This window comes from Strigops habroptila, chromosome 7 (assembly GCF_004027225.2).
Source record: "Strigops habroptila isolate Jane chromosome 7, bStrHab1.2.pri, whole genome shotgun sequence".
NCBI classification, from domain to species: Eukaryota; Metazoa; Chordata; class Aves; order Psittaciformes; family Psittacidae; genus Strigops; species Strigops habroptila.
This window is the reverse complement of record NC_044283.2, coordinates 9,594,415-9,615,470: the sequence shown is the minus strand read 5'-3', so window position 1 is coordinate 9,615,470 and position 21,056 is coordinate 9,594,415. Positions and strand designations below refer to the sequence as shown.

Here is a 21,056-nt window from a genome sequence, read left to right as displayed (position 1 = left end):
ACAATTAGTGATGACTTCAGACAACGGGAAAACCACAGTGTGAATGGCTGAACAACCTCTGGAGTTCACAAGTGAAAAATACAGTTTCTTGCAAATTGAGTATATGTCATTATTTGGAAAATGACAGACACCTCCCCCCAAAATATGTTTTATAACCTTGTCCACACAGAATTACACTTTTAAATATAGAGATTCATTCTTATATGATTTGCACTAATGTTACAGAGATGTAACTACTATGTTCAGAGGAATTATTCTTACCAACTCTACAAATAACTCATGTTTTAAAATGAATTTTTAAATATATGTATGTCTATGCACGCTTAATCTAATCTAACTATACTGTTCACCTTTCTTCCTGGTTTTCTAAGATCTCATTCATCTCCTTTTTGTTTCTAGGTAGTATCTAATCACTTTTGTTCATACACTGTATGGACTTCTCACACATTATAATAGATGGTTGTGATGTACATAGAATTACTCATTCAAAATATGTTAAGATTAACAAAATCTCATTCAAGATTAAATTTTTCTCACATGGCTTTAATATCCTGTTACATCCTATACCGAGAGTTACAGTGAACTTCACCTTGTATTTCAAGTTGAGACCAGTAATGTATGGAAGATAAAGTTTTTCGTTATATAAAGTAGTGCAAAGCATACCTGTTATTCATACAATTATTTTCTGACCAGAATTACTGTATTTAATAAGCTTTAATTTGATTGTATAACCCCCCAAAAGGACAAACATGCCACTCCACAGACCAGCTGCTTTATCAGCAAATCTGATGAACAACACATGAGAGGCAATCCAGGAAAAGCCAGGTACACTAAGAAACATGCCTTAAGACGTGATTCATTCTTTGGCACCAGCTTCTTTTACTGAATTCCCAGGAATTCCTCTGTGTTTCAGAAATGACAAAAGGAAAGAGTCATCTAAGGGCATTCCCAAGAACATACGGGATCAGTTTCTTACTCAAGATTTACGCAGGACAAATTTCCCTTAACTCAGTGGTGTTTTCCTCAGGGGAGTGCTGGCTTTATCCGAAGTGCTCTGAATACCAAACTTTCAGTAACAGATGTAATGCTTGGTTTTACTATTTTGATACAATACTACAAATGCAGCTGTCTTATACAGTATTCTGTTTGACAGCTAACTCAATTCCCTGATGTTTGGTCCAAGGGCATCACTGCCCCATCTGCAGACATGGGATTTCTGAGTTTCCTTGCAGTTTGCTATTTGAACTGGCAGGAAACCAAACAGATTTCTCCATTACTAGGGCTTCATGGTATGTTTCTACAGAGTATTTTGACAGCCAGCAAAAGCAATCTTGCTCCAAATTTTTTCACTGAACTCTGCCTGTAGCACAATGATGCTGAAAATATAAGATGAAGTCTGTGTAGTTTTTTCACTTTTCCCACTAATGTATATGAAAACTATAAAGCACAGGTATTTCAAAGCAGGAACTTTACTTTCTTCACAGAAAATACAGTGCCTTGAAGCTGAAGGATGTAACTCTGTACAAGTAAAAAGCCAAAAATTGTATTCCTTCAACTTCCACACAGATTTTTCATTGTCCTTACTCCTGAGGTATTTACATTATTTATAGGATGAAATAGCAAATACACCACAGATGTGTACCTTAGGCAAACATTTTACCCTTTTCTGTCACATAGGATCTTCTATGCACATAAAATTGAGTTACATTTTTAGAACTAGCTGAGCTGATGGACTGTTTTGGATGTATTACTCCTAATCTTTCAGATAACCCCTTCTAGCATAATTGAGGTGACAAAATAATGATGTTGCACCTTGAAAAAGACTAATTTAATCTCAGGATAACTCATGTTGGGAGGGACCGCAGGAGATCTCTACCCCAAACTCCTGCTCAAAGCACTTCCAATATTCAATTACCCTTACAGGGAAATAGTTTTCCTTATATTTCATTGCAACCTCTCATTTGAACTTACATCCATTGTCTTCGTGAAAGCCTGAAATGCCGTATCTTGCATTTCACATGTACTGGTATTGTGAGGCTTCTGATCCATCACCAATGGAACTGAGCATCTTGACTTTGAAGTTCAGTACCTTCTTTTGTCATAGAATCATAGAACGATTTACGTTGGAAGGAACCTTAAAGATCATCTAGTTCCAAGCTCCCTGCCACTGGCAGGGACACCACCATGATCCAAGTCCTGCAAATTCTTCCATGCAAATTCTTCACTGTTGTGTCTTTTCACCCTAATGCCTACCAAGTAGCTCAGGTGCCAACACAGGAGGCTGCTCTCTATCACACTGACTGAAGTCTTCTTATTTTGCCCCTTTACCACTTGCATGTCGCAATTTTCACTTGTGCTATAGTTGGACAGATGTGCTTTTTGGACCAGAAACATCTGTGATTGTGCTGAACCTAGTGCAATACATATAGTGTACATATAGATTTATACGTTCCTGGTGTGTACATATAGATCTCTGTACTGTATACATTATTATATACATGCATACATAGACACATGATAAACATTTTTACAAATAATAATCAAATGTAACCTAGGCTTTATTTTTGTACTGGTCTAAGCAGTTTTCCTTCTAAATAGTTCTACCACTACGAAAACGTGGATATAACTAAACCAATCCAAAAAATACTTCAACATCAGTCCAGCCCACCACACTCCTCCTGTAAGAACTACTACACCAGCATGACCTCTGTAATAGATGTATCCTTAGTTAACAAGTTCTATCTCTATGCTGCTAGTAATAAAATTATCTACCACAGGGCTGGCCGAGAGGCACCGTTTATTGCAGCCAAGTTTACTCTCATCAACTCATCTCTATGCAAACCCGTTTACACCAGCTGATGACACAAATTCTGATGACTGGCAGACCTTGGACTCTTCAAGGTCTTTCCTAGTCAACCTTCTCCTCAAACTCTTGCAAAGACGACCACCCTTTGAGAGGAGATGTGCTGTTTTGCCTGGGTTCAAAGCCCTCTCGTTGCACCGATGCAGACCCAACACACCACACGGGACTTCCACTGCTTGCACCGGCAGAGCCAGAGCCGTGCCCTGCTGCTGCTGCCACCGCCCGCCCCGCGGGGTCCCACTGTCGGTCAGGGTGAGGGTCGGTGTCACGGCGCCGGGCAGGAGCCGCACACACCGGCCCGGGCCGCTCCGGGAGAGGCGGCGCGGGGCGGGCGGCCCGCGGGGGTCGCCGCCGGCGGGGAAAGTCCCGTTCCGGGCCGGGAAGTTCCGGCAGCGGCTCCTGCTGGGACGCGGCGCTTTCGCAACGCGGGGCGAGCCCCGTCCTGCAGCCGCCGGAGGGACCCCGCTGCGCTGGGACCCCTTCTCCGCCTCAGCGGCCTCCCGCCTCCGCCACAGGTCCCTCCTCCCGGAGCGGCCGCCGCTCCCCGTCATTCCGCCCGGAGCCCCCTCAGCGGCCCCTCCTCAGCAGTCTCCCCCCTCATTCCCCTTCTCCTCGTCCCGCCCGCACTTCCCGTCCCCTCAGCCGCCTCCCGCTCGCCCCAGCTTTCGGCGCGCTCCCGGCTTAGCCCCTCGCGCCCCCCTCTTCTCTTCCCCCTCCCTGGGGTTCCCCGGCCCGCCTTGCCCCCGGGGCTGCTCCCCCGCGGTGGGCTTCCCCCTCCGCAGGGGCGGAGCGCGGCCCGGGCCGTAGGAAAGCGGCGGGGACAGGCAGCAGGCGGGTCCTGCGAGCCCTTAAAGGAGGGCGGCCATCCTCCTCCCCCGGCGGGAAGGCGGAAGAGCGAAGCAGCAGCGACAGCAACAACAGCCGCAGCCCTGCCTGGCTCCTCTCCGGGTTTATATGCACCTGGCCGGATTACTGCTAGCCTTGGAGAAGGGAGAGAAGGGGCAGCAGCGGGACCGCGGCTCACCCTTCCCGGCCATGTGCTCGGTGAGCGAGGGCGGCAGCACGGACCCATTGGTGGCCCGCTTCAGGCAGGTGGAGGAGACGCTGGAGAAGCTGCACCGGGAGAACAAGAGCTTGAAGAACAAAGTGTCTCGGTACAACGCGCTCTGCACCTTGTACCACGAGTCCGCTCAGCAGCTGAAGCACCTCCAGCTGCAGCTGGCTGCCAAGGACGCGACGATCCGGGACCTGCGGAGCAGCCTGGCCCAGCGGCAGCAGCAGCAGCCGCAGCCGGCGGCGGGCGGCGAGGCGGGGCCGGCGGGCGCGGAGCCGGCGCTGTCGCTGGTGGAGAGCCTCCTGGAGCAGCTGGGCCAGGCCCGGGAGCAGCTCCGGGACAGCGAGCGGCTCTCGGCGCGGAGAATGGAAGCTTTGAGCCAGGTAAAACCGCGAGTGCCCCACAGCTAGCGGCGGTAACTCCTCTGTTAAAACATCAGTAATTTAAGCTTAGTATGTCCCGCAGTGGTTGTCTCGGACGGAGGATGTGGGCCTTGTGCATGCAGACTCGCGTTTATGGAAACAGAGGAGGGTGCTGACAACTTAGAATCAATCACCAAATCGTAGAATACCAGCTGGAAAGGACCTCAAGGATTATCTGGTCCAATCTTTCCTGGCAGAGCATGACCTAGACTAGATGTCCCAGCACCCTGACCAGCCCAGTGTCCAACGTTGGGGAATCCACCACTTCCCTAGGGAAATTATTGCAATGGCTGATTGTTCTCTTTGTGATTCCTCTTGTGTCCAGTTGGAATTTCTCAACTTGGTTTGAGTGAGCCGGGACAGGAGAGTGAGTGTTCTGCCCCTGCTATGCAGTTTGACAGAACTTGCTCTGTTGCTGTGTGCCCAGAGTCAGATTGTGCCTAAAACAATACAGCCGTCTGTATACAACAATAGTGTCCACTGCATTAAGTTCAAGAAGATAAACTATAAAATCCTAACCCCAAAACTGAGCATGGCATTATACATCTTCATACAGCTGTTTTCACAAGGAGATGGGAAAATAGTAAAACCCCATAACTTTCAAAGTTACATATTACTTACTGAAGATCCTCCTCTTTATCAGATGCAACAGTTTTGTTCTGTAGGATAAACAACTGATGCCACCACTTTTTCTATTACAGTGTTGTTTTGTTGTGCTTTTTAAGAGCACTTAAAAATGGATTTTTGTATTGACATTAAAGCAGCACTTTACTAGTTGGAGAAGTACTTGGCAAGTCTGGATTGTGAGGAGATAGATTAGGGAAATTGGTATATTTTATGACAGGAAAAGTGTCTCAAAATTGCACTCCCTTCCATTTGCCACCAGTCGTTTTTGTTACTGTCATTAAGACTTTCAACCTGAAATGCTTAAAGAATTTTAAAGCATTTCTTTCTGTATGAAGCTGCATAAAGTAATTTCCAAACTGACAAGCAATACTTAAAATTGAAACAAGTATTTTTGTCCTAAGAAATCTCCTGACCTAATGCTTATACAAAACATTTTCCATGTATGACACTCACCTAAAATACTTTTAAATAAGTTCAAGTATGGAAATTTGTAATGAGAGATGCTCTTACTGCACTTTGCAGATAGATGACAAACCTGTGGGATCTGAATATATTTTGAAGTCTGACGGTGAGTGTCATTATAGCAAAGGGGAAATTTAGCATTTGGCATGATGCTGAAGAACTTAAACATCAGTAATAAGAGCAAGTGCTATTTCTTTAAGTTAGATATTAATTTTATTCTTTTTAGAAAATAAAGTTTTATGCCCAATTAGAAACATTGAAATCATTGTCACTAAAAATAACAACAAAAGATATTTTGTGAAGTCAGAGGCCTGCATGCTGGCAAAGAAGAGTGCTCCTGGTCGTTTACAGCTCCAGTAGCACTCCTGAAGAACTGGAAGGGTAAAATCAAGCTTGCTCCTGTCTCATTGTCTACGCTGGCATCCAGGGCATCGTTGATTCTGGAGGAGCAGTCCTGCAGAGGTTTCTATTACCAGCACCTGCTGCTTTTGGGGATATCAGACTCAGGACTGGTGTACATCAGGTGCATGGTATTACAGAGTGGTTTAACCCAGTCAGCAAGAAAACCTCTTCCTTCTCAGAACACCTGTGGAGATGTTAACTTAATGGGGATGTGGATGATCCCACAGAGCATCCAATTCAACAAGAACATGCAGCAATGAGATACACAGTTGTTCCCTCAGAGCATGTCAGAGCCCGTCACGTACCTTGGACAGTCAGCTATGGCCAAAACAATCATTGCTGCCACAGGGATTTCATTTACTGTTTGCTTGTCCTTAGCACTCATCCTTTCCCAGGTGGGAAGCTTGCTGTGTATGCTCCCTCTGCTTTGTCCTTCTGGCAATTCCAGGCAACGAATACACCTCACTGCTTTTCATAGGATGACTTTCCAGTTCCCTTTTTTCTAAAGCAAATCTCTACTATCTGGTAGTTTAGAGAGCAGGACCAGTAAGGCATTTCTCAGACTCCATAGTTACTCCTTTTAAACTACTCTGGGTTTTGTAAGTTCTGTCTTTAGTTTGTTGCTGCTGCTTATCTTTTCATAAAATCTTCCTGAATTTTTGCTAGGCTTTTTTCCCTTCATTCTACAGAGTAGGAAGTGCTTGTAGAGCTGTCTGAGCAGTTCCTGATCTTGATTGATTGATCTGTCAGTTCCAAGGTCAAGTGATTATCTAGAAATGAGTTGCAATTATTTTACTTTTTAAGTACTTTGCGGTGAATATAGGAATGATGTGGAGTTATGGCAATATGGAATTCAGTCTTAGACATATGTTGGCTTTTGAATTCACTTTGCTTTTCAATAACTTCCCCTCCCCTTTATGTTTAGGAAGTACAGAAGTTGAACCAGCAACTAGAGGAGAAAAACGGAGAGATACAGCAGATGATAAACCAGCCTCCGTATGAAAAGGAGAGAGAAATCTTACGACTTCGGAAGAGCCTGGCAGAGAGAGAGAAGGCTCAGGCCACCAGTGATGTTTTGTGCCGTTCTCTCACTGATGAAACTCACCAACTTCAGCGCAAATTAGCTTCCACAGCAGAAATGTGTCAACATCTGGCAAAATGTCTAGAAGAGAAGCAAAGAAAAGAGAAGGGGAGTTCAGATGACCAGATACCAACCGAAAGACCTAATCAGGTATTTTTACTGCCACTGTATTTCTTTAAAGTCTTATTACCTTCTGAGGTGTTAATTACAATATGATAGTTGTAATTGGGGAATGGTGAGAAACATCCCCTTAAATAATGTCATGTAGGATGAAAAGACTATCATGGCAAGCTCTAAATAATTCTGAGTAGCAGCAATTTAGGATGGAAGCAGTTGTCAGTGCCTTGCATTTTGGCCGTCTCACCATCAGAGGCTTTATTTTGAGAGAACTCTGAGGGGTCCCTTCCAACCTCAGCAACTCCATGATTACAGTTCTTCCCTGTATAAACAGGAGAGAGGACCTTCTTTATACCACAGCATGCTTCTGTGCATCACTAGATGGTGCTGTGCTTAAGAAGGTGGTATCTCCTCATTTTTGTTTTAGCATCTAAATCACCACAAAAGAGAGATATTTTGAAGTAGTATTTATATTAAGAACTCTATAGCACGTACTCTTCTCAGGTCACAGTTTGGCTTTGTACACATAGTACAGACCTACAGAAAGCTGCTTAGGGAAGAACAAGTCAAGGTTGTCTTACCTTTGTTTTTTTTTTTGCTCTGGAGTTTCCCCCCAGCCTCCCAGTGCAGGGCAATGTTTGTCTCCAGCAGGGATGTTTAGAAAAATTGCTTCATGATAGGAAGGTGGCAGAAATGCTACCGAGGAGCACAAAGAAACACCTGGATTTTGATGTACTTTGTTGATGGCTGTGTGGCTTTGCTGCATCATCACCTTAGCTGAAGCTTTTCAATGTAGGGTAGAGGTAGATCTTGTTCTGTTGTTCCAGAAGACATGATGGTTCAGAGTCATTAGATAATTCATGAAAATACTGTAAGGAAATAACATTAGAGGTGCTGTCTCCAGTAGCAGATTGGAGTGTTGAGTAGGATGCTACAGCCAGTTCTCACAAAAAAGACTAATTCTGTCTCATGTTCTTACTGCTGTGTAGTGGTAATGCCGTGTTTCACATGACCACTCACCTATGCTTTTATGATAAACTCCATATGTGTGCACTTATACTTTGTAAAATAACCCAGGAGCATTTCCACAGAAAACTTATTCACATCACTTACCTGTAAGAAATAGTTAGAGGTTGACTAGATCTAAGAAATAAGGACTTTTTAAGGGACTTGAAGCAGTTAGTATTATCATATTTTACGTGTAATTGATAGACAGGAAACTTGATTGACTTCGATACGTGTAATAAGTAGCTAACCTTGTACAGTGGGGACTTCCCTGTTGAAGAAGAGAAATTTCAGATGCAATTACTAGCTGATTCTAGGGAATTTTGTACAAAAGCGTTCTATATTACTCATGTACATCGGGGTTTTTTTAAGCAGATGTCACAACTGTAAAAAAAAAAGGTATCATTTTAGTCAATTATTTAGCAAGCAGGGTTTTTTCCCCCCCCTCAGTAATTTCTTCCTAGTAGTGGCCAAAATTGACAGTAATAACAAAGCAAGATGAAGGCACATGTGTCTTCGTCATGCATTGCTCCGCTCCAGACAAGTAGTTTCCAAGGAGTTTGAGTAAACTGTTGTCATCAAGTAGACCCTCATGCATGTAAATATGAGGTATTTTTCTTGTTACCTTCAGTAGGCTCAGAATTTGGTAAGACAGATATGTTGTTACGACACCACACAGATCTATTTAAAAAGTAATACCAAAGTGGTAAAAACCCTGAATACCTTTTTCGCTTTGCTTATTAATAATAAAAGCTGTGGGCTATACTATTAGTATTTAGAAATATACTATAAAGAGATAATTAGACCTAGATGTATTTGTTTCACTGATAACAAACAGTTTTAGAGGAATTTAGAAAAGATCAATAGCATAGCGAAGTAGCATTTGAGATGTTTATGTTGAAGTAACACTTTCTTTTTCTAAAAATTACAGCTTTTAGACAATGAAACTTCACTTCAAGCTCTTATCTGCAACCTACAAGATGAAAACAGGATGTTAAAACAAAAAGTAGCTCATGTGAGTACTGTCATTTTGTACAAGATTAAGATTTGATTGAGTATTTTGACTTACAGTACATTTGGAATAGGTAAGGCCTGGTTAATCTAATTAAATGGCAGTTTAATGCGAGTCCAAACTTCTTATCCTTTCAACATGGCACACAGTCTTTGTTCCTTAGCTAAGAACAACTTACTACATTATTTTTTAATGTATTGGGGGTTTTGTTGTTAAAAATACACTGCAGAAGGAAATTTTCATGTTCCTTCCATGCATCAGCATTCCACCCCAGGAGAACAGCACTAGGCTGGGGTGACCTCCATCATTTAAAGAATTTTGGTCCTCCACACATAAACACTCTATGAAAGCTTGGAAGTTCATGTCTTCATGTTTGTGTCTTTGTGTTGAGTCTTCATGACTTTCCTGGGTAATCTTTCAGGTGGAAGACTTAAATGCCAAATGGCAGAAATACGATGTGAGTAGGGATGAATATGTGAAGCGACTCCACTTGCAGCTGAAAGAGATGAAGGCACAACTGGAGCAGCAGCACGGCCTACCTTCAGCACCGACGAATTCTGACCTGATGCACAAGGAGATATTCCGGTTAAACAAGCTACTGGAAGAAAAAATGAATGAATGCATAAAAACAAAGAGAGAATTAGAAGATGTGAAGAAGGCTAGTGAAGGAGACAATGAGCGCATACAAATGCTGGAGCAACAGGTCATTAAGTTTCTTTTTCCTAGAGGCAGGAATTCTTCCTTTCTCCCCAGACCACTGAAGTCTAAGGGGGGGAAAATGAAATGATTTCCTTTGATGTTTGCCACTTGGCTTGCCACATTTGGCTATAGAGGTACTTAAGAACACAGATTTAAAGAAAACCCACTACTGAAAGAACTGCATGCAGTTCCGCTGTCTTTAGTACAAAATATGGGAGATCTGAAAAAGAAATATAAATACTTTGGAAGTACAGATATGATAGAGAAGATAACATTGAGATTATGGGAATAATTATTTACAAACAAAGGAATCACAGCCTCAACTTTTTGATCTAACCTGCCAGCGTTCTAATTCATAAAGTATTAACACAAGAATTCTTCTTTTCAGGTCTTGGTTTATAAAGATGATTTCACATCTGAGAGATCAGACAGAGAACGAGCACAGACCAGAATACAAGAGCTTCAGGCAGAAATTACATGCCTGCAACACCAGCTAGCAAGACGACAGGTAAGGAAGCAACATGCTATTTTTTCAATTAAAGCATGTCAACAGGATTCAGGACTAAAATATACTTTTTAATATGCTTTAAAAAAATTTAGTACTTCTAAAACCATTTCATCTCAGTGCAGCTATCAAAAACTTGCATTATTTCATAGTTCTAGTGGAGATGCTTCCCAATACACATGTAATACCCCTTTCCAGTCCATTTTCTTTCTAATTTGGATCAACGTAGTAAGGTTGAATTCATGGAAGGAAGAGAAGGATGGCTGTGACTCGTAACAGTGGCATACTGGCTCTATTCTAGGTTTTCTACAAGTCTTCTTCACAACTTTATTAATAAAACTGCAAAACCTGATGCATATTTTAATTACAAATCTACCGATCAAACCATGAGCAGTTTCTGATAAAGATGATAAAATATCCAGTTGAATATCTTTTTAGTGCATCTTTTTTAAGAGCTCTTCTTTTCTCTTTCTAGGACTCAAGAGACACAAGTAGTCGTTTCAGAGTTCACACTGGTAACCAAAATCATATGTATGTACAAACGAATGTTGAACATCTACGAGGCAATAGCCCAGGCCAAACAGGCACAAGAAGGACATCTTCACAGTCTGAACAAGCTTCTCCTCCTGCGGACAGTGGAGACCTGGGACTTGAGGGCAGGGCACAGGGTGAACTTAGATGCCCTCATTGTATGAGGTTTTTCAGTGATGAACTCAGCGATGAATTCCTGAAGCATGTTGCTGAATGCTGCCAGTGACCACGCGATGTGAGGCGTGTAAGTCAATCACTACTCTATAGACAGCAAAACCTTGCTCTGTACATATCTCCTTCAGTCCTAAACCAGAGTAATTCAAATGGACAGCTCTTAGGAATTAGGAGGATGAGCAGTATCTACCTCTGATTTGATTTCACCTTCTCTTGGACTATATTAAAGGCTTCAAGATAAAGCAAAGTGTTTTTATGAAGAATTATTTTTGACAACTATGAGGAGTGCAGGCTTAATGCAAATCCTGCTACAAACTAAACTGAAACGTACAGTGGTAGTTAGCTTCAGAGTGCAGCTTGACCTGTGTTTGAGTCTAATTCTTTACAGCAGTTTGAAGGCTTGGGAAAAACAAATGGCTGAACTTGAAATTTTCCTCCTCTTCCAAAAATGTAGGCTGAAGAACAGGGGAGGAGCTTTTGGGCAGAAGAGAGTAAAAATCTTGTTGTATCTGGATTAAAAGTGAAAGTATTTTCTTGTCTATTGAGGCTGAACTTTCAGACATCACATCGGAAAATCCTTGTGTTCAACTGAAATCAGGAGAAGTGAAGAAACCATAAAAGGGCTGGTTATTGACTAAGACTAGCCTGTCTGTTTGCACAGAAAGAGTGTACAGGGATATTTATTTTTTCTGTGCCTTAACTATCTATTTTACACATTTGTAAATGTGTATTTGTGTAACTATTGTTTATATTCCTATTTTACCTAATGATTATTTTTATAATAAAAGTGATTGTGCAGTTGCCTTAGTACATTAGTAAAGTGGTCAAAAATCTCTTTCAGTGTAAGTATTTAAAGGTGAAACAGTCCCTGTAACTGCTCTAAGGCCTAACTAAATGTCATGGTTTCAGATACGAGTTTTTTCATTACCTCAGTGTCAGACTATTTTCAAATATGTTGAAAAACCACTCCTCATCTGTGAGAGGAAGAATGACCTTTAAGATGCACAAGAACATGTTCAGCGCCCTGCCACACATCTGTGACTATGCCAGCGCTAGCTTATATTTCTTCTTATCCTCTCTGCAACAGAGATAACTTCAACGAGTAGCAGGGGCCTGTTTTGAGAAGTATTAGAAGCTAAAGTGTACAGACAGAACAGGGCCACAGGATTTTTCAGCCTTGGCTTCAGGTATTTCTCACCATGTCAAAGCTAGAGTTAAAGATGGGATACAGAGCAAAGAGGCCGAGTGCAACTATGACCTTTCATAATTAAAGAAAACTACTTTGTGTAATGTTGCTCCTGTCTTCTGCTTTGCTTCCTTCCAAGCGGTACATTTCAGGAAGATTGTGGCTATTTTCTTTGATAGTTCCTTCTCGGGATGCTGTTCCAGCCCTAAAGGAAGATGATGGTTGATGTCAGTGTTGCCTTAGGTGGGATACTACCAAAAAAGATGCCCAGGCCATTGCGTGCAGGTGCAATAGTTCTTACTAATCTAATCTTGAACTGATTGCAAACCTGTGATTGATTATTAGCTTAGTTTTCCCAACACAACATGCACAAGCAGAGATTTTTCTCTTTTCCTTTTTTTTTTTTGTGACCATTTTAGACTTTGCCTTTTAAGGTCTTAGAGATCAGATGCAGCCCACAGAATTCAGGCTGAGAAACATACGATTAAACTTCCTGTGGCATAAACTAATCTTACTTTTCCTGACTGTTCTCATTAGACAAGCCTTGTTTACAGCCTCAATGTACATCAATACTATACTGACAGTGGCTGATACAGCTGAATATGGACTTTTTTCCCAGTAATTCACATTACAAGACAGTTAGAAACACAGTAAATTAGATCTTGGCAGTGCCTTTTTTTTATTGCATTGAGATGATCACTACTTTAATATATGTTAGAAGCTCAAGTCTGCTATAGGTTTCTACTTATGTTAGCCGCCGTGGGTTATAGTTGGACAGAGTGACCTACAACTCTTAGAAATAGATGCAAGAATTAGATGTGAGAATCTGCAGTATGCAAATAAATTGTACCCATTCTTGTAGATTTAACACCCATAAATTAGACCCCAGTCAAAGCAGAGGTTGGTATGAATCATGAGAAAGGATGGCACTCCAATGCTGCGAAACCAGATATACCTACAATGAGGACCATGCTGGAACGACACAAATACGTGAAGTTCTAGATCAAGCACAGATTCCAGCTACCACCTAAAGCTGTGCAGTAAGTGATGACTGGAATTTGGATGCCTGTGGCAAAAATCTAGGACACATCTGCTGGTTTTTAGTATAAAAATACCTTGCTTCAGAGCTATTTTACTTTACCATTTCCCACTGAGTTTTTTGGGGGCTGGTAAAAATCCTTACCTATTTTTTTCTTATTTTGGCTTCACCAAGAAACCAGTTACATACACTATGAAGAACTACTGGTGTCTTACATGCAAATTTTTGTTCTAGATTCTAGGGCATAACCTATTCCTCCTAAGAAAACTTGTCTATTACCCAGTGCTTTGACTTTTACACTGAAGTCACTGGTAGATCTCTTGGGTGAACACTATAAAACCTTTACTTGCCCTCTCCTCACCAGGCAAAGCATACACATCAAGGCATCCCAAGCAAGCACCACCACCTACATTCACAATCTGCAGCTTGCAGAGCAGAATGCATAAAACCTGTCAGCTCCACTGCCCCATCACTGAAGAGAAAGCAGCCACAAGTTCCCAGCAGATTTTGAACCCTTTAAATTAAGGAAAGCTCCTTCTGGCCTCCCACTGGTGTTCTCTGCCACTTGAATGGCCATCCAAGTGGTGCATGTGTTGTTTGGTTAAATGGTAACAGCAACCCATCTTCTTTCCTAAAAGCAAGCAATAAAGACATAAGAGTAAGAAAGTAACTGCATAAAATGAAAGGAACTTCAACAGCATAAACTTTATGAACTTTCATTATCCATTAGTACAACACTAGTTCACTGAAACACAATTCATCTGCAGAACTGCAGCAACAAAGCCTCACAAAAGAGAGTCCTGAAACCATACCGAAACATCATGTGACTGTATGGCACTCGGTTCCTGATTTGCTGTATTGGTGACAAGAGGCATCCAAGATAAATGAACCCCGTTATCAGGCAAAGTCAAGCCCTGCTTCAGCTTCTGTAAATCCCTTGTTGCGGATGTTCTGGAGAGGCATGCCAATACTAGAAGACAGACAGAGGTACCACTGTAGGTCCAAGGAGGCTGGAAGGCAGAAGAAGGGTAACTGTCTCTTCTGGATCTCGTAGGAATGTGTCTTGGCATATTGGGAGCTGCCAAGATGTATTTGTCCAGTTACCTTCATGATTAGTCCATCCCTTCTGAAATACCTCCCTCATTAAGTGAACTTCCCTCAGTTTTGCTCTCCAAACCAGCCTGAGTTCAGACCCTGGACAAGCTCAGAGCTCCTGAGCAGCTGTCTCACCAACAACAAGGTGTTCAGACCATCTATCCTCCAGCTGCTGGTTCTCATTACTCCTGGACTTCATTAGAATGTATTTTGCTTGGGATTTTAAAGTAAACGCTGTTTACTGAGAACTGTGCTGGTTGCTATGCAGAAGTAGGCCCTTAGCACATGATCACAGCAGCAGCTGTAGGCAAGACTGACTCACTGAATCTCAGAAAATACAACTGGGAGAAGCCTCAGAAGTTGGTCCCTACCCCAAAAAGCCCCAAGAGAGAGAAGATCAACAATAATGCCATCTTCTGTAGCATGGGCAGTATAAGGCCTAAAAAGCTTCTCAAATCTTCTGTAACTTTTCAGGCAATGTCTGCTTCCTCCTCCAGTGATTTAGGACATCACAGCTTTCAAAAAGAAGCCTCGAGATTAACTGCTCACTAATAATAAAACTGACTACAAGAATAAAACTTGTTCAAGCAGCAGATACCTATGCTCTATGGTATTTTTTTAAAACTTCCATTTCCTGTGGCTTTGCTGCATGTGTATATATAGAAAGCAAGGGAAATTCCAAACAAGATGCCACACGGTTGTACTCACGACGACAGTGCTTCTCACTCTAAAAAAGGGAAGTCTCAAATACTTTTTCTACAAAATCTATGTGAATTCAAAGTATGCTGTACTAGTATTTCCTAGTACCATGCTCCAGTAGCTATCAGCTGCAGGGAGGAGGGGAGCATCAGCTAAAAACCTAAAGCATAAGTACTTAGAAGGCAATCAACACAGCAGGACCTCAGCAGAGGGTCAGGGTATCAGGCTAACCACTTCTGCCTGCCCATCTGATGCCTCAAATCGCTTGCTAAGGGCAGAGAGCATGCCCAGCAGCCTCACTGAAGCATCCCCTGCTGCAGGCTGCCCTAGCTGGGGGACAGAGCTTCTGCAAGGTCTGGTGGGGATGTACAAGGTGCTGCAGTAACTGCTTACACAGGGGTTGCTGAAAGGCACCAACCACCCCAACTGGCACAGCACTTGTGTGTCTCCACTCCCGCTGCTGCTCAGTGCATTCTTCCCCTTTCTCTTTAGTACATCCACTTTTTCCTCCTCTTTTTACATTTACTGGTAAGAAGCTATTGGCGCAGGAACTCTTCACAACATGTACTGGGTGTGTGGTGTGATAATGGCCAAGAGCCTCCCTTCCACAGCATGTGGATATCTGCTGTGGACAGCAGTGAACCAGATAGCGGGTTACGAGACTGCTTACTTCTAGAAGGCACCAAAAAACCCCATCTGAAGTGTGTACTTGGCTTAACTACACTTGGTCCCTCACCATCCTTCCCTAGGCCATCCCTCTAGCACTACAGCCTTCTGCAGAGCTGGTTGATGGATTTGGCTAAGCACCCACGAGCAGGGCAGCTCTGGCTGCTGGTGCTGACACCCATCATCTCGGTGTCACAGAGACTCACCTTGCCCAAGGCTTGCATACTCTTCTCTGCTAAGGCAGGAGCCCACACCAAAGGAACAGTGCCTTGCTGGTGCAGAGGACAAGGTGCCAAGCTGTGGTTTCCCTCCAGCTGTGCCCCTGCAACTCTCACTGGGCCTGGCCAGCTGTAGCGTGTGTGAACCAGCCACCTGCACCCACCATCTGGGCCCCATACCAGCTCATTGGAGGGTAAGGGAGTCAAGAAAGGAGCTCAGACACCCACAGATGAATCAGCCCCTGTGCTGGCCATCACCACCGCATCTCAGAGAAGCCTGAGCATCCAGGGAGGCATGCAAAGGTCCACAGAAACCTGAGGAACAACGTTATCAAGAGAAAGGGGGACTTGGTGGGATGTGAAGTGACTCATGCACACCGCAGCTGAGCACAGTATAAAAGGGCATCCTACTCCTTCTTCCCACCCTCTGAACTTGCTCTCAGTGATGCAGATCTAATCTAGTGGTTCTCAGCTCCTCTTTTGACCTCAGCACTAAGCACCTGCTCCACCTTCTGCAAGTCCTGTTCTACCTCCAAGGAGGAAGGACAGAGCTTTCCCATGTGCCATCCCCAGCAACAGCTGGCAGACGGGAACCAGACATCTCCAGAGGGAAAGGGATCTTACTTTGATCTTGGCTGCTGTGATAAGGGGCCTCTCTGTCCTCCACCAAAACCAGTACTCATTTGAGTGCTAAACTTAAGTAGTGGTTGATCCCTACCAGCACAACCACCTCCTCACCATCACCCAAAGAATGGGCAACAACTTACTTTGTGAACTGTTCTGAGGGTTCATTTTGTTGCACCTACACACACCGGTCACACAGCACTGCGCCCCCTCCTATGAAATGTCAAAGTCTTCAGCTCCTGACAATAACCACTGGGGGTTAAAATAGTGTGGGCTGAGCAGTGTAGCTTCTGTGCAGTGGGGATTGCACTGTTCTTGCCTTTCTCCTCAACTCAGAGTTTGAGCTCACCTTGTCCTAACCTTCCTCCTGGTGGCATCTTCAACAGGCAGTGGGCAAATTAATTTGTATCTCTGTGGTTTCCAGGTGATGCCTCAGAGAAAGTTTACTGGAGCTTTATCCTTCCTGAAATGGCAGCAAAACTGAATAACAACTTCCTCTTAGCACAGCTGAGGAACTTCAAATGTGCAGTGTTGCAAAACAGCATGAGGACACTCTCTGCTGTACTCTCTTGCATGCTCTGCTATCAGTTGTTACACACAGTGGGCGGTAACAGGGTTGGGAAATACTTGAGCAGTAAAAGCCACTCTCACAGCCAGGAAAGGCAGAAGAGTGCCACCTTCTACTCTTCCCTGCAGTCAGCTTGTGCCTTTGTGTTCCCAGCACCTGTAAACCACCTGCAGTCACCAAAATTTATAGCTGGACCTCATTTACACTCTGAGCAACTGAATGATTTTGAGTCAAGCCCCAAAAGGATGCCTGTGCTCTATATATATATATATATATATATATAAGAGAAATACTTGCAAGTATTTCTCTTTTGCTGCAATAGTGCAAAAACAAGTAGTGAGAACAGATAACAACTTGTAAGAGATTTTCACAGAATTGATCTCTTAAGTTGCTTCCTTAACCAGAGGGGCATGTAATGTCCCCAGCATTATGTGCCCCTCCAGAAAAGGACCCTAATACATAAGAAGTAAGAAGCTGGGCTTGTGTACCTCTTCAGTGATAGTTCTGAATCTTTGAGCAGTTTGTCTACAAGACGGTGTAAATATTGTTGTAAGGCTTAATATTAAAGTGTCTGAGGTTTGACTTCAAAAGTCAAGTTCCAGTCTCCTCTATGCAGCTTTCAGCTTGAGGAAGACAGAGGGCTGTGACTCACGTAAGCGCTGTGCTTTGTGACACCCTGCACAATACAGGGGCATCCCCACAGTTCTTCTAGAGGTGATGCTAACACAAACCAGAACGAGCTTTGTGCAAACAGTGCAACTGCTTTGACATCATTTCAATGCAAAGTTGCATCAACCTGCACTTGTAGGCAGTCACCGATCCAACATGCCCAGGTCAAAGCAGCTAACTCTCAGACCTGATGCACTGCTGTAGTTTAAGACTGTGCCCACATTTGGGGGTTATATACTTAAATGATTACAATGATCATGCACTTTTAAAGTGCATTAAAAAAAACAAACAACACACCAAACCTTTTAAAGCTATACTGACTAAAAATCCCAGCTATAGAACAATGAGCAAGCCTCCAGCACCCCCAACCCCACTTGTAGTAGCAACAACCTGAAACAGTCTTTCAGGTCTTCAGTGCACCAAACCAGTACAACCTGTAGCTACAGAGGTGTTTATACTGGTGCAATTACTCCAATTACTGATGCAATTGCTCATGAGTCAAGATGAGTCTGATCTACACAAGAGGCTGACAGCTGAGGCAGGTAATGAACCCAGACCGCAGTGTAAGCACCGCAGGATCCTCCGCATTTGGAAATCCAGAATCTCTTTGAAGCAAGAGTTGTAGACTACAGGTTCAGAAAATGTCAACTTGTGTTTGTGTGTCTGGCATTTGGAATTTCCACTCCAGGTCTTTGCAAGTGAGAGGTCTAATATGAAAGGGGATAATATAAACACATCAAAAGGCTATAAAAGGTTACTGATTTGGAAGCCAAGACTGACCATGAAGGAAGGGATTTTTAGGAAATAAACAGTGGAATAGCATTTAGGCATCCATTAAATCAATAGTGGAAATTTCTGTATGTGTGCAAGAGTACTGACAGGAATTAAATGTCACAGAAAAGGACATGGGCATGGAGCCAGTACCTAAAGGAAATACTGAATAAAAAATTACTGGAACTTGTGGTTGAAGACAGCAGGTCTAGGCATGAATTATTTAACTAAATCAAATTTATGACTCTCATAATCAATGGCAATTTTATGAAAACCACTGAATAGTTCAGCTTGGGGAGAGGAAGGTCTGAAGATCACCTAGTCCAACCTGCCCCTCCTCAAAGCAAGGTCAGCTAGAGCAGGCTGCCTGGGGCTGCGGCTAGTCAGGCTTTGACCATCTCCAAGGATGAAGAGTCCACAACTTCTCTATGCAACTTCCTCCTGGGTTCAGCAACCTCACAGTAGAGAAGTTTTTGCTTATATGTAAATGGAATTTCATGTATTTCAGCTTGTGCCCATTGCCTCTTATCCTGTCACTGGGCACCACTGAGAAAAGTCTGCATCCATCTTCCGTACTGCCCCACATTGGGTATTTATACACACTGGGAAGACCCCCATGAGCCTTCTCTTCTCCAGCCCCAGCTGTCACTTCTCCTTATTTGACAAGGCTGTCATGGTTTAAGCCTGAATCATCCTTGTGGCCCTTTGCTGGACTCTCTCCAGTACGTCCATGTCTCTTGTGCTGGGGAGCCCAGAACCAGACTCACTATTATAGATGTGTCCCACCAGTGCTGAGGAGAGGGGAAGGATCACCTCCCTCAACGTACTGGCAATGCTCTGCCTAATGGAGGAGACACCTAGAACCTCAGCTAAAACACTAGACAGACACTTATCTCAGGGACCAGTGCTGAATATTCAGAAAAACAGCCTATTTGGCATGGCTTCCAAAACAAACACTTCTTGAAGTGTTTATAAGAAAGACAACATAGTCCCTTGCTGGCAGGGGCGAAAGGTGAAGAGGAAGGAAAGAAATCTTCCACATTTTTTGGCAGACTAGAAATTCCTCAATTCGAATGCACAGGCTTGTTTTCAAAATGCAGCCAACAGACTGGTAGAATGTGAGAGCACCTTGAAAACCTGGGAGGTCTAGTGCAGGTACCTATTTTATAAATATCACAGCAAGTTAAAATCCTGATGGCGTGGTTTCACTATACATACATTAGACCCTCTCCTGGCTGAATACTGATCAGAGTTATCCTTTCTTTCCTGACTTCACAGTCCATGACATGAATTTTTTTGTAACTAGTTTTACGGTCAGTAAAACTGATGGGGTACATCAGCTGTTTTCATTCTTTTGTTATGTCTGATTTCTTCATGGCTCAGTTAGATGAGATTTCCAAATCACTCTCTTTGTAACAGCGCTCCCATTTTGGGAAGATGATGAATCATAACAGACCATGTGCAAAACAGTGGGCAATAACATAAAAGTCCCTCACACTTATTATCAGTGCTTGTGGTATACCCTCCTCTGTATTACAGTGCTGATGCAGCTCCATTGCTCATAAAGGTGAGGAAACACTGGGTTGACTAAACTAAGCAATCGTTCTGGAAACTCTCCCATGAGTTTGCGAGCGCATTATGAACGTGACTTACAACCTCTGCACTTTCTTAGGCTGCATGAAGGTGGCCTGAGATGCTGATTTACATCTACTGAAGAACTAGTGCAAAACCAAGCAAACACCACTTTGGTTGTTTTCTAAGCCAGGATGTGAATTGCTGGGACTTAAAGTGAAGAAAAAGGGCATTAATCACTACTGATGTTACTGAATTTCTGATCTTGGTATGGCAGTGAATCTACATACAATTATACCAGACTTCAGCATGTCCTTCTGCATCTCACCTGTGTGCACACCATATTTAGGACCTTGATATTAAACTGAAAGAGGAAGACAAAGGAAGGATTTGGACTCTAACTGACAGAAAAGGTCTGAAATCTGATGCAAGACATGCACAGTTCCTGCTGTCGTTACACAAGTCAGCTGTAACAGAGAGGTTAACCCAACACAAGTCATAACAAGGGAGCATGAACTTATAACGAGGGGTTTCTTGGACAAATTTTTTCAAAGTGACTGGGCTGGTGCTGATCATCACAAAGTTTATAATTAAAAAAATTGGTTGAATTGTTTGAATTCCCAAAGATATTCAATCACTTTTGGATGAAACTCCAGAAGCCCAGAAAGGACAAACATCTTTAAAATGAAAACAAACTCAATCCCCCTCGAAGGAAGAAGCAGATGATTTATAGGTTCCTACCTGACAGCAAGGAGGTGATTTATTCTAGACAAATCCATGTTGGCTGCTACTCATGGTCATACTGATCATTTCCTCCTTTTGCAGGATAACTGCTCTTGTGTACAAAAAACCCCCCAGTAGATACTGTGAGAGAGTTCCAATGCCATTTTCATATGACACTTCAATAAGCAAACTATGAAAAACATTATCTCAAGGGGTGCAAAAATCAGTCAGGGAGAATATATCTGTGAAAAGATTAGTCTTGGACCTAACAA

The 21,056-nt window shown here is 43.0% G+C and overlaps 1 protein-coding gene and 1 long non-coding RNA gene across 2 annotated transcripts in view; one reads left to right on the top strand and one right to left on the bottom strand.

Annotated features, from left to right (window-relative positions):
- Positions 1 to 3,714: 3,714 nt before the first annotated feature.
- TNIP2 (TNFAIP3 interacting protein 2) lies at positions 3,715 to 12,244 on the top strand. Its single transcript, XM_030493360.1, has 6 exons — positions 3,715 to 4,300; positions 6,756 to 7,061; positions 8,965 to 9,048; positions 9,467 to 9,748; positions 10,133 to 10,252; positions 10,725 to 12,244. The coding sequence occupies exons 1-6, from the start codon at positions 3,818 to 3,820 to the stop codon at positions 11,004 to 11,006; spliced, it is 1,557 nt and encodes a 518-aa protein (XP_030349220.1). The 5' UTR covers positions 3,715 to 3,817; the 3' UTR covers positions 11,007 to 12,244.
- Positions 12,245 to 12,767: 523 nt separating this feature from the next.
- The window catches only part of LOC115611032, a 36,007-nt gene continuing 27,718 nt past the window's right edge, over positions 12,768 to 21,056 (bottom strand). The window contains exon 3 of the long non-coding RNA XR_003992439.1: positions 12,768 to 13,810. This is a non-coding gene — a long non-coding RNA (uncharacterized LOC115611032). The remainder of the gene's footprint in view (positions 13,811 to 21,056) is intronic.

Bases quoted from the DNA above. Each gene is read 5' to 3' on its own strand.
- TNIP2 (XM_030493360.1), top strand. From the start codon at position 3,818: ATGCACCTGGCCGGATTACTGCTAGCCTTGGAGAAGGGAGAGAAGGGG. The intron at 9,049-9,466 runs GTGAGTACTGTC...GTAATCTTTCAG, and splicing joins TAAAACAAAAAGTAGCTCAT to GTGGAAGACTTAAATGCCAA. The intron at 9,749-10,132 runs GTCATTAAGTTT...TCTTCTTTTCAG, and splicing joins TACAAATGCTGGAGCAACAG to GTCTTGGTTTATAAAGATGA.